The following is a 12792-nucleotide window of genomic DNA, read 5'->3' as shown; positions in this document are numbered from 1 at the left end:
GACGTGGACCGGGCGCTGGCGAGGCTCACGGACAGGGCAACGTTGGCCAGATGCATGGGGCTGGTGTGCTGGCATAGGCCGAAAGGGAGCTGAAGCAGAGCTTGGGGTATTCGGTGGCGCTGCGAGAGGTTCTGATGATCTCCATGGCATGGCTTCAGACCGAAGCTAAGGAGCACAAGAGCCAACAGGCCGGCAAAGAAACACAGGTACAAGTGGTCTTGTTTCCACGACTCTCCATCGCAGGAACTGGCAGCAAGGGGATCGGAAGAAGTGCCTTCTTATAGCGGACAAGAGTGGTGTCACTTGAATTGACATCCATGAAAAGGTCGAGAAAAAGCCAGGTGAAAACTGACAAGCGGATATCTTCTCGTGGTGTCGCAGAACTCGAAGGGTAAACACAGCTGCAACGGTGCTCATCACAGTAAGGACAAATCGATGAGAAGTGGCGTGTTCTCGAGTGCAGGGCTCCGATTATGTGAAGAATCCGTGGCCACAGTGATGGTCCCTCCCAGGCGTTCACCCGTGACGAGTGGGACGCTGCGTGATTAGACTCTGCGCTCGAAGCCCTTCGATGGAGGAGAAGGTGAGTTCGACTCCAGACAGTAAAGTACGTTCCCCAGGCAAAATTTTTTCTGCGGTGCATGCGATAAGATACAAGATGGCAGAAGGAGATGATATCATGCGATCTAATATAGTACTCATGATCATGATTATGATTCTATCTAGAGCAGGACTGCTGCTATCCACCTCTTGCTTATCCTCGCCTTTGCTCCCAGGATTCAAATGGGAAGAAGTATTTTCCTTTTTTTGCTGCTTATTTCTGTAAACCTTTAATTTCGCGGAGTGTCATCTGTTTGCAGCCTCTCAAAGAAACAACAAATGGCATCTCTACTGGTAATGAGACGAGTCCATACTTTTAAGAGATACAGATATTTGTCACTGATAATGGATATTTATGAGGTGAGATGAACTCGGACTTGCTATGACACAGTGTGTCTGGTCCCAAGCCAGTGATAACTTCGTGTCCATCCACGTCGGCATTGGATGCAGCCATCGTATTATGCATTCCAAACCAGTGATGTACTAAGGCAGCGTAGCGTGTTCAAATCTATTCGAACCTTTCAGATTGAATCCATTTACTATATATATATATATATAATTTTGCCGCCGGTAATAAAGGTGAGGGCGGGAGGGTAAAGAGCACCATAACACGCCACAGCTTTAGGCCACAAGTTTTGATGGGATCAGTCTGTGGTCATCTCACATATAAGAATGGAGCCCAACCCATTCCCACTTCTCTTACCCACATATTCCAAGGATAGGAAGCCCGTCAACGTGGCAGCTTCCCAGCCCTTGGAAGCACCAAATTCTAGCTTCCACCCCTGCACCAATTCGAAGCATCGAGCCACGAATCACGGACCCAATCCTTCGGTCGTACCAAATTAAGACCCAATCTGGGCACCCAATCTGTCAATTTCGATCGATCCAGACCAACGAATCTTGAGATTTCATCGAAAGTTAGGGGTTAAATGTGACAATTTAATGACAAAATCCCCCAATTTAAATTCGGCTGTCATCCGGCTAAGAATTCTTCGGCTACGAAGCGTGCATAAATTAGTAAGAGGGTGAGGTTTACATCGAGAGAGAGAGAGAGAGAGAGAGGAAGAGGAGAGCGAGTAAACTACGGGCATGGCGGGGGAAACCATGCGGATAACGGCCTCGGCCACTTGCGGCGGCCTCCACGGGCCCCGTCGGCGCCTCCTCCCCCTCGCTCCCCGTCGTGGCCTCCTTGGGCCCAACTACTTCTTCACCGCGGGCCTTCGCCACGCCGCCGCCTCCGACCTCTTCGGTAGCCTGCGCCTCAGGTCGAGTCCGGCGGCCCCTGCGTTGCAGGAGAAGTGCCGGAGGATTCCTGTGGTGTCCATGGCCGGTGATGGTGCGTTCCTCCCCGTCTCTCCTCTTTCGCTCTTAGCTTGTGTGGCTTACTGTACCTTTCCTGTCTTCAATCTCTAGATTGTTATGAGTCTTGGAGGCAGTGTTTGTGATAGCGCGAGATGCATTGAGCCTGTTTGATTAAATGTTTGAGAAGCTACTATTTCTTTACTTTGTTGCTGACAAAGTAAATTCTTGAATCTAGTTAGTGAGGTTATCCTTTGTGAAATCCTTGAATATTTAGTTTCCTTGCTTATCATTCCATTTTTGTGGCTTATCTTTAAACTCAACAAGTTTACATAGACACACAGGGCAAGGCTGGGATATCGTATCATGGGGGCTAATATATGTGTATGTGTTAATTTGGTGACAATTTGAGAAATCATTAAATACTAACTTAAAAATTCAGATAGAAATAGTACCCATTTTATTTCCAGTAGTATAAAATGGATTACTTGGATGTAGAGTGGAGACGAGAGAAATGTACAATTCTCACAAGTAAACAAGGATTTTTCTTTATTTAAGGGAATGATTTATTACTATACAACAATAGGAAAAAGAAAGAAGGGCTCGATTAAGAGGATTATTGTGTGGGTTGAATGCGAGTCCAGATACGTGTGCTAAAGGAATCCTCTTAAAAACTTCCTCATGCTATGTGTTGCTTTCACCTCACTTGTGAACCCACAGGTTACCAAGTTTGTAGGAGGTCCACATTGCATGGCAAGTTTCACTTGGGGAACTTTTGACACAACACTTGGGTAGTTTCTATGTGGAATCAGACTTCCATTTAAGGCCAAATGGGCAGGGTACTTGTGGTACCATGTAAATTACTAAGCCAAGGAAGGCAATGGTCATCCTTGGCCTTAATGTGGGCTCGTCCATAGATGCATAGGGCTATTGGTGTAACCTTGTATCCAAATGTGTGGATCTCTATTTGTAAATAGAAACATTATATTTTTTTCCTAGCCCCAAACGAAAATCATGAGATGCATTATCATTATTTTTGAACGTAATTTGGAAAATGACATTGCAGAAGATTCTTCACATGAAAATTGATAAAAAAAATCAAGATGCTTTGTGTGACACTTTTGCCATGTTTTTTTGCACTCTTCCTTACAATATTTTTCCCCTTAGTTCTTGCTTCTCAGTGTAACCAATTTGGCTTGTGCTTCAATCCTTAAATTGGCCTCACGATGAATATCAAGGGACATAGTTTGAAAGCAATTTAACTGAGATGCAAGTAACACTTGTTTATTTATCACTTACAGAAACGAAGCGGCAAGTGCTATTGAAGGACTACCGCAATATTGGAATCATGGCACACATAGATGCTGGAAAAACTACAACCACAGAGCGCGTTCTATACTACACTGGGAGAAATTACAAGATTGGTGAGGTACATGAGGGCACAGCAACAATGGACTGGATGGAGCAGGAACAAGAGAGGGGAATCACTATAACCTCAGCAGCAACCACCACCTTTTGGAACAATCACAGGATCAATATTATTGACACTCCTGGTCATGTGGATTTTACACTTGAAGTTGAGAGAGCTCTTAGAGTATTAGATGGAGCTATATGTTTGTTTGACAGTGTTGCTGGTGTGGAACCGCAATCTGAGACTGTTTGGAGACAAGCTGACAAATATGGGGTCCCCAGAATATGTTTTATCAACAAGATGGATCGTCTTGGAGCTAACTTTTTCCGAACAAGGGATATGATAGTTACAAACTTAGGCGCAAGACCTTTAGTCATTCAGTTGCCTGTCGGTGCAGAAGACAAATTTCAAGGAGTTGTAGATCTGCTGAAAATGAAAGCTATTATCTGGTCAGGCGAGGAACTTGGTGCAAAATTTGTCTATGAGGACATACCTGCTGATCTCCAAGAAATTGCTCAAGAGTACAGAAACCAGTTGATAGAGACTATCGTTGAATTAGATGATGAAGTAATGGAAAAGTATCTAGAAGGAATCGAGCCAGATGAGCAGACAATGAAGCAGTTAATTAGGAAAGGCACCATATCAGGCCATTTTGTCCCAGTTTTATGTGGATCAGCATTTAAAAACAAAGGTGTTCAGCCATTGCTTGATGCTGTTGTGGACTATCTTCCTTCACCTCTTGACTTGCCACCGATGAAAGGTTCTGATTCTGATAACCCAGAGGTGACCATTGAAAGGTCTCCTAGTGATGATGAGCCATTTGCTGGACTGGCTTTCAAGATCATGAGTGATCCATTTGTAGGATCTCTTACATTCGTGAGAGTGTATTCTGGGAAGTTGTCTGCAGGTTCTTATGTCCTCAATGCAAATAAAGGAAAGAAAGAGAGAATAGGAAGACTTCTAGAGATGCATGCTAACAGTAGGGAGGATATCAAGGTAGCTTTGACTGGTGATATTGTCGCTCTTGCAGGACTGAAAGATACAATCACAGGTGAAACACTCTGTGATCCAGAGAAGCCCATAGTTCTTGAAAGAATGGACTTTCCAGATCCTGTCATTAAGGTTGCAATAGAACCCAAGACCAAGGCAGATGTTGACAAAATGGCAATTGGTTTAATTAAGCTTGCCCAAGAGGATCCATCTTTCCACTTCTCAAGAGATGAAGAAACAAACCAAACTGTTATTGAAGGAATGGGTGAGCTGCATCTTGAGATCATTGTCGACCGCTTGAAGAGGGAATTCAAGGTACGTCTGGCATATATGTTGGGTCTTTAGGTCCTCATAAGTAGGTTTTGGTATGTTTCAGAACTTTCAAACAGTCTCTGCTTTGGCTGTGTTTTTCATGGTTCTTTGGAATTTTTTGCATATATTAGCGAATATGAACTGCAAGAGATCAAATATTCCTTGTTTTATATGCATTATCACATTTTAAGGTGATGCAAGTTATATAGTGTCAACTAAGTTCTGCGATATGTTACTTGAGTTGAGAACTGAAGTTCCAGTTTGTTGGTCCATGCATATTTTGAATGTTGCCTGTGATTTCTATAAAAATTATTTCCGCACAAGTCATTCATGGAATTTATTTTTGAGTTTGTTGTTTGGTTGTACATCTTTGTCTGTGCTTTCTGTTCGTGGATATGCTATTGCTTATTTTGATGGTCCCTTGTTACTTATTTCATATGTGACTTGGTGAACAGGTTGAAGCAAATGTAGGTGCACCACAGGTGAACTATAGAGAAAGCATCTCAAAAATATCAGAAGTTCAGTACATCCACAAGAAGCAGTCTGGTGGACAAGGGCAATTTGCAGACATCACAGTCAGATTTGAGCCACTGGAGCCTGGCAGTGGGTATGAGTTCAAGAGTGAAATTAAGGGAGGAGCAGTGCCAAAAGAATACATTCCTGGAGTCATGAAAGGGCTGGAAGAATGCATAAGCAATGGTGTGTTAGCTGGCTACCCAGTTGTTGATGTCAGAGCGGCATTAGTTGATGGCTCCTATCATGAAGTTGATTCCAGTGTTCTAGCATTTCAACTGGCAGCCAGGGGTGCTTTCCGTGATGGCATGAGAAAAGCAGGTCCAAAATTGCTTGAACCTATCATGAAAGTGGAAGTAGTCACCCCAGAAGAACACTTGGGCGATGTTATTGGTGATCTAAACTCGAGAAGAGGCCAGATCAATAGCTTTGGTGATAAGCCAGGTGGTCTTAAGGTATGTGAAAAAATGAACCCTCCATGACATTTGCACTCTTTTTTTTTTTTTTTTTTTTATGAATGACATAACAGAAACTAAAAAATTGCCTAGCTCACATACCTGGGCTCGATGAATATTTGAACGTAAAATCTCTTCTAGTCGAAGAAGGAACCAACAGCTAGGCCAAAGCCCTTGTTGATTGGTTATATTTGTACTTTTTATTGGTTTTCTAGAACTTGCAATATATTGTTGGAACACTCAGGTCAGTTTGAGGACCCATGGAGTGGGTCAAAATTTTCAACTAATCTGACCTGCAAGTTATATTCTTGCTTGTCAAATTAATTATTTTGTAGCATGTTCGAGTAGGTTTCATATACTGCAGACCTGAGCGATCTCTTCACCGTCATGACTTGTTTTGTTAATTTATTCTTCAACTTTACAGAAGTCATTAGTTGTCCTTTTTCTTCTTTCGTACATTGGTTCTTTGTTTATTGTTTTTGTCCCATGACATTCTATGGATCTACAACTGGGGTGGTTGCTTACGGATGCTCTTAAACGTATGCTTCCCATGGTTTTCTTTGCTGATGCCTTGAAATTGCAGGTAGTCGATGCTTTGGTACCACTCGCCGAAATGTTCCAATATGTTAGCACCCTTCGTGGGATGACAAAAGGACGCGCATCTTACACAATGCAGCTTGCACAGTTTGATGTTGTCCCACAGCACATCCAGAATCAACTCTCTGCCAAACAGGAAGCTGTCTCGGCTTAGGACGAGGCCACAAATCTTGAAATTCTTTTTGATCCTCATGTTTGGAGTCAGACATAGCAGTTTGTAATTTTCATATTTATTGAAAATATAAAGGGCTGTGTTCCTGTCGACAGTAGGTAATTTCTTATTTTTGCCAGGTCTTCCTGCTTTTTCAACAATTTTAGTGAAGCAAGATCTGAGTTAATTATGTTTCCAATATTCATATCCAAAGTAACAATACATAATTGGTGTGATGACTGCCATCACATGAAAGTTTATGTGGTTGTTCACATATGTCTTTCTTTGTCTATGCTCCTTCTATCTTCTTGCTGGAGTAATATCACACAGAGCTGATAAGATGAGTGTGAAGATAGCATGATGCATATGCACCCCATGTGATTGAATTTTGTAGTTGAAGGAGCAGCCGTTTTCATTTGTCTTGAAGGTGAGTTTACAACTTCCAGATGGGCAACCACAATAAATTAGGAAACAAGAAAAAGAGTGAACCCTCAAATTTCATCTGCCAGATTGAAATGAAGTGTGTCTCAGATTGGAAGAAACCTCAAATTTTACCAGCAAGAGTAGGAATTCAAACATCTGTCAGTAACACATTACTTGTCTTCAGGTGATTCAACTCCCAATGGTTTCCAAGCTGCCTATATCTCAATATTTAATCATCACCCAAAGTGTTCTAAGTTTCCATCCCTATTTGCTGCTCCCTTATCTTCACTTGTCCGTAAATTAAATCTCACCCAACCCTTAGCTTGATTGCAATTGCTCAATCTTTGCTTGATTGCTCATCATCGATTGCCCTTCTCAACCAAGCCATGCCAACCCTGCAAGAATCCTTCGCTTAAAAGCCCCCACACGCGCATCGACCCCACGCCCTCCCTCCTTCCCCAAACCCCACCGCAAACACCACACCATCAGACATGCAAAGTCTACCTCCTTTCCTCTTCTTCTTCTTCTTCTTCTTCTTCCTCCTCCTCCTCTCCTCCTTTCTGTCCCCCTCCCTCTCCTCGCATGTGTCCGACGACATCGAGTTCTGGTGCAGCAACACGCCGCACCCGGAGCCGTGCCGATACTACCTCGCCCGCAACCCTTACCTCGGCGCCCCCAAGGACAAGGCCCAGTTCTATAAGCTCTCCCTCCGGCTCGCCCTCGACCTCACCCTCCGCGCTCAGAGCCATCTCAAGCGCCGCGGTCCCGCCTGCCGCCGCTCCCCCGAGAAGACCGCCTGGCTCGACTGCTGGAATCTCTACGCCAACACTGTCCTCCAGCTAAACCGCACCCTCGCCCCCCCGCCCGGTGCCGGCTGCACAGCCTTCGACTCCCAGACGTGGCTCAGCGCCGCGCTCACCAACATACAGACCTGCCCCAAGGGCTTCCGCGAGACCCGCACCTCCTCGGAGCTCATCGGCCCGGTCGTGCGGTACAACGTCTCCGACCTCGTCAGCAACTGTCTCGCCATCAACAGGCCCGCCGCCGCCGATGCATACCGCGGAAGGTTCTCCAGCTGGACGACGTTCGGTAACCGGAGGCTCCTGCAGCTCTCGGCGGCCGCGGACCTCGTGGTGGCCAAGGACGGCTCAGGCAACTTCCGAACCATTAAGGAAGCTCTCGATGCTGCGTCGAAGCGGATGCAGGGCAGGAGGGGCTCCAAGTTCGTGATACGCATCAAGGCTGGTGTGTACAACGAGTACCTGCAGGTAGTCAGCAGCTTGAGCAATCTCGTCATGGTCGGCGAAGGCATCGGGAAGACGATTATTACCGGAAGCAGGAGCGTCGCCAATGGCTACACCACCCTTAGCTGTGCAACCTTCAGTAAGAGACTCCACATCCTCGGTTAACGGGCACGCAAGCGTGCATGCATGCATGCATTACCGATGAGTTACGTCAACCTTTCCATCCTCATTGCAGGTGTGTTTGGTGATGGATTCGTAGCGAGCGGGATCACGTTCAGGAACACATTCGGTCCGGGGTCGCAAGCGGTGGCGCTGCTGTCGGCGTCGGATCGCTCCGTCTTCTACCGGTGCAGCATCGAGGGATACCAGGACACGCTGTTCGTGTACACCCAAAGGCAGTTCTACAGGGAGTGCGACATATATGGCACCATCGATTTCATCTTCGGCAACGCGGCGGCGGTGCTCCAGCGCTGCAACATCTACGCGAGGCGGCCTCGCCACGGCGAGTCCAACGTCATCACAGCCCAGGGCCGCAGCGACCCCAACCAGAACACCGGGATCGTGATCCAGTCCTCCAACATCAAACCGGCGACGGAGCTCCTGCCGGTGCGGCGGACGGTGAGGTCGTACCTCGGGAGGCCATGGATGCAGTACTCCCGCACGCTCTACCTACAGAACTACATCGACAGCATCATCGACCACGCCGGGTGGCTGCCGTTCCGGGGCAGCTTCGCCCTCAGCACCTTGTACTACGCCGAGTTCGAGAACACCGGGCCGGGGGCGAGGATGTCGAGGCGGGTAAAGTGGCCAGGCTACCACGTCATCCGGCGGGCGTCGATCGTGCGCCCCTTCACGGTGGGGCGGTTCATAGCCGGCGGTTCATGGATTCCGTCCACCGGCGTGCCCTTCAACCCGAGCTTGTGACTCCGTAGCTCGCATTCTTACTAGAATAGCTTTGTCTGCATTCACCATCGCAACGTTTTTACTGCGTCTCATTGTAAACCACAAGCAATAAGCAGAATGGAATGTCGCCATGAACCGTATGACTCGTAGATCTTGTTTGCTGTTCTGGAATCTAACCATGTCGAAGTCGGTCGCCAAACGCAGTGAGATGTGGCGTACAAGGGATCGGTGGTTGCCGCTTCGACATCGGAGTGAGTGATCCAAAAGGTAGGAATCGGAAGAGTGTGTGACTAAAATAGTGGTAACCCGGGCCGGCGGATGCTGGAGCGGCGGGTCTACGGCTTGCTCAGCTGCCGATGTGCGTCGGAGGGGAGAGCTGAGATCGCCCTGGCCAGCTGCTGCCAAAAGGGAAAGCAATAACACGAGAGCTACACTGCTGATTCGATCGGTCATACGCCGTTGGAATCAACACACGTGGTAAGTCACACGGCAACCAGACCCAACTTGTTGACTTCATCTCGATCGCACTATCGTTCAGCAAGCTATTCAGCAAGCTATCCATCACCCCTGGCCATGATTTGATAGGGGTTCGCATGGTTAATTACAAGAAGCATTAATCTTAGAGATGTGGTCTAACTTTTCAAGCACCTGGTGTTGATCCTCTATTCATTTTATTTTAGGTATGATGCTGTCCTGACAGACGATATGCTCCCAACCATCTTTTGTCTAACATAATTAAACAAAAAAATATGTTTGCTAGCCAACTCTCCTCCCAAAAATCAGCTATAAAAATCAATCCCCGAAACCAGTTCGAGGGACGGACACAAAAAAAAAAAACTCTCTTACGTTCCGTTAAATCTTCTTTATTTTCTTTACAGACTTGAGTGTCGGAAGAGTTGAGTCGAGAAACCTCATGACACTAATCAATTGTTCAAGACCATAGTGCCTAAGAAGTTCCACAGGGTGATGTGAAGCATCACCATATAAGAGCAAGTAGCACATTGAGATAACTTTGAACATCCTTTGATAAGCAAATCATACCTCGAAGAAACTATGAGTCAATCGTCAAGAGCCACTGAAGCTTTAGAAGTTCACTTATTATCTCAATCAGATGACCAATTCGCTCCTAAGGAATTTGCTTGGGCTTCTAGGACAAGTTCGTATTTTTGGGACTGAACCAGATCGAATGACTTATTGGTCAATGGCATCAAGGAAGTAACAAAGAAGAAGTCGCTGCTCCATGCAAACGGTGCTCTCACTTCAACCACGAGGATTTGTAGAGGAATTCCACCACCACCGGTGTTTTTTTTGTCATTATTAGCAACAAGCGAATCTAAAAGGAGGATGAGTCGTTGTAAGCATTCTTACTATAACTATTTGTTAGAGCGAGGGTAATAGACATAGATGATGTTTAAAATGGTGGATGAGAGGCAGAGGTAGTAGACGATTATCATAGATAAATCTGTACGAACGGTGTTTAATATAATATTTGTATATGTTCATACGTAGAAGATTTATAAAACGATTGATAATCTCATTTTGGTTGGTTTTGTTGTTGTTTTAGTCCTGTAAATATAGGTTATATGTAGTCATTTATAGAGGTAAAATTATCTAAAAATAAACTATTCAAGTAATGATTTTGTGGGTATTTTTTAGCTTCGTAGAGTAGTGCGAAGCATTAGCCAGCATAGCATATAAGAGCTACTCAGGTAACATATGGTTGGATGGGCCTTTGAGGTAGTATCTAGGGCTGGTTCGCTACTTTGTCTCACAACAATGTCAAGTGGGTAGTTGTGGAGACTTTTAGTTGTGATGGACCACCTTGGCTCTTAGTCACGATCGTTCAAAACTTACGAAATCTATATTAGTAATTTGCATAACAAATCAAGTATTTATTGAAATGCCTACTTATGGGATCTCGGGTTAAAACGTTTCCTCTAATCTGTCTTATCTTTTGTAGGTCCTTAAGGACCATAAGAGGTTTCGGGGAGATTGTCTCTTTGCGGATAGATACACAATGGTGCCATATGACTTAGGCAAAGTTAACAAAGTCTATAACATATGGTATCAAAGCGGGACAAGTTCACATAGAGACACTTGACATGTAAACATGAGGAACCTAGCGGGGCTCTGTTGAGGGCAGCCTACACGTGCAACCATTTGAGGAAAATAAGCATAAAGATATACGGAAAAGAGTCGCTCAAAGGAGTAAGCATCTAAGATTGACATTCAGATGAATGACAAGCCTTTTGTGTGAGGGGCATCACGAGAATAAGAGAGTTCGAAAGAACGTGCAAGCTATAACTTAATGTTGACAACTAAACTTGACAATGCTCGAGGCAAGTTGGGTGCTTGACAAAGGATAAAATCGTGTAAGAAGGGATAAGTTGTTTGATGAGTAAAAGAGTTGTGCAAAGCTTACAAAGATGGGGGGAATTGCTAACTTGAAGAATTCAATACTCATGTAAAAGCTTGTGTGCGGACAATGGACTATTTGTGACCATCCTAAGGTGATCGAAACTCGACACCGTGGAGCACAGAATCTTTCTCTTCGATAAGAGATATTTATAACAGACGAAGTGTGCAGTAAGTTCAACATTTTCTAGTTGTTAGGCCTTGAGGGATGTAGTATAAGTAATATTGGCGAAGAGTCATAATCTAACAAGTATGTTTACGATAGTAAAATAGTGCATAATTTGTTTAGAAAGGCAGAATAGTCCAAGAGGATGATAGTCTGCGAAACTTCCATAAGAAAACATGCAAAGAGAAAAGTTATTCTAACGGGATAGATATCCAAAAGGGACAAATACTGATTCTTTAGAAAAAAAATCATATACAATGGATCACACGTATTGAGGGAAGGTACATCAAAATGATAGTTCCATAAGCTCAATGGATCGAGCGAGTGACGATGAGTCATCGTATGATCTTGCACAAGATAATGCGTTGGTGAATGCATTACGACAACAAGTGGGGGAGCGATCCTAGGCAACACCAAACGAAAGGTTGACTCATAGAATGGTGGGTGCGAGAGCCACCATCAACTCAATGTAAACCGAGGAACGAAGCAACCTAGGTAAAACTTAGTGAAGTGCAAGCTCTACCAATGAATCCCATGGGTACTTAGCATACGAGGGCTGTGTATCACTGAGGAGAATTCCGAGTGCAAGTACCAATGAGTCCCATGAGGGAGACTTTCTCATACAGAAATATGATCAGAACGTTTGGAGAGTTAGATTGCTCCAAAACTCATATTCGCTTGAAAATGCCTAACAAGCTAAATGACAAGGCTGAATGAACGAACGTTGCTACCAAGGACGCAAAGGAGAACAAAAATTAACATGGGTCCTACAACATGATGGCGAAGGCCATATATGAGAGTTGTAGTCTATTTTTTCATCGATTAAGGGAGTTGTATTTTATTTTTTTTTAGAACACAAAGGCGTTAAAGTAAATGGTTAAAAAGGGCGAGGAAGCGATGACCCCCCAAAAGGACTTAACTATCCAAAACCAAGTGTCGATTACGATGAAAGTAGACTCAAAAGATCTACTAATCGCGAAGAAAGAGATGCAAATGTGAGATGACGGATAGTAGGGTCATGAGCATAATAGCACCATGGTATAACAAATGTGAAACTTTTATGGAATCATCAATCCCTTACTTTCATAAAGGAAAAGCGTATAATTATAAAAAAGGTCGAAGAGGTAAAGAATACAAAAGTAAACTTTAAGTATGCAACAAGATCGAAGAGTATAGGTAAAAAACTTTGTAATACCGATATCAACTAACTTCTCATTAAGATAGCCGAAAGTGAGATTCGGGTTAATACAGGATAAAATAAGTAACACACAGTACTATACCTATTTCACTTAGTCAGGGTAAAATTTTACTAT

General features: G+C 44.5%; 2 protein-coding genes across 2 annotated transcripts; both read left to right on the top strand.

The window, feature by feature from the left end:
• The first annotated feature begins 1610 nt into the window (after nt 1-1610).
• LOC135612406 (elongation factor G-2, chloroplastic-like) lies at nt 1611-6600 on the top strand. Its single transcript, XM_065108680.1, has 4 exons — nt 1611-1936; nt 3201-4615; nt 5068-5580; nt 6164-6600. Exons 1-4 carry the CDS (start codon nt 1690-1692, stop codon nt 6329-6331), a joined length of 2343 nt encoding a protein of 780 aa, XP_064964752.1. The 5' UTR covers nt 1611-1689; the 3' UTR covers nt 6332-6600.
• A 419-nt stretch (nt 6601-7019) lies between these two features.
• Nucleotides 7020-9297, top strand: LOC103984864 (pectinesterase-like). Its single transcript, XM_009402425.3, has 2 exons — nt 7020-8134; nt 8231-9297. Exons 1-2 carry the CDS (start codon nt 7243-7245, stop codon nt 8917-8919), a joined length of 1581 nt encoding a protein of 526 aa, XP_009400700.2. The 5' UTR covers nt 7020-7242; the 3' UTR covers nt 8920-9297.
• Nucleotides 9298-12792: the final 3495 nt, after the last annotated feature.

The sequence above is a fragment of the Musa acuminata genome, chromosome BXJ2-5 (genome assembly GCF_036884655.1).
Source record: "Musa acuminata AAA Group cultivar baxijiao chromosome BXJ2-5, Cavendish_Baxijiao_AAA, whole genome shotgun sequence".
NCBI lineage: Eukaryota > Viridiplantae > Streptophyta > Magnoliopsida > Zingiberales > Musaceae > Musa > Musa acuminata.
Note: the sequence above shows the minus strand (reverse complement) of the source record. Positions and strands in the feature narration are given on the sequence as shown.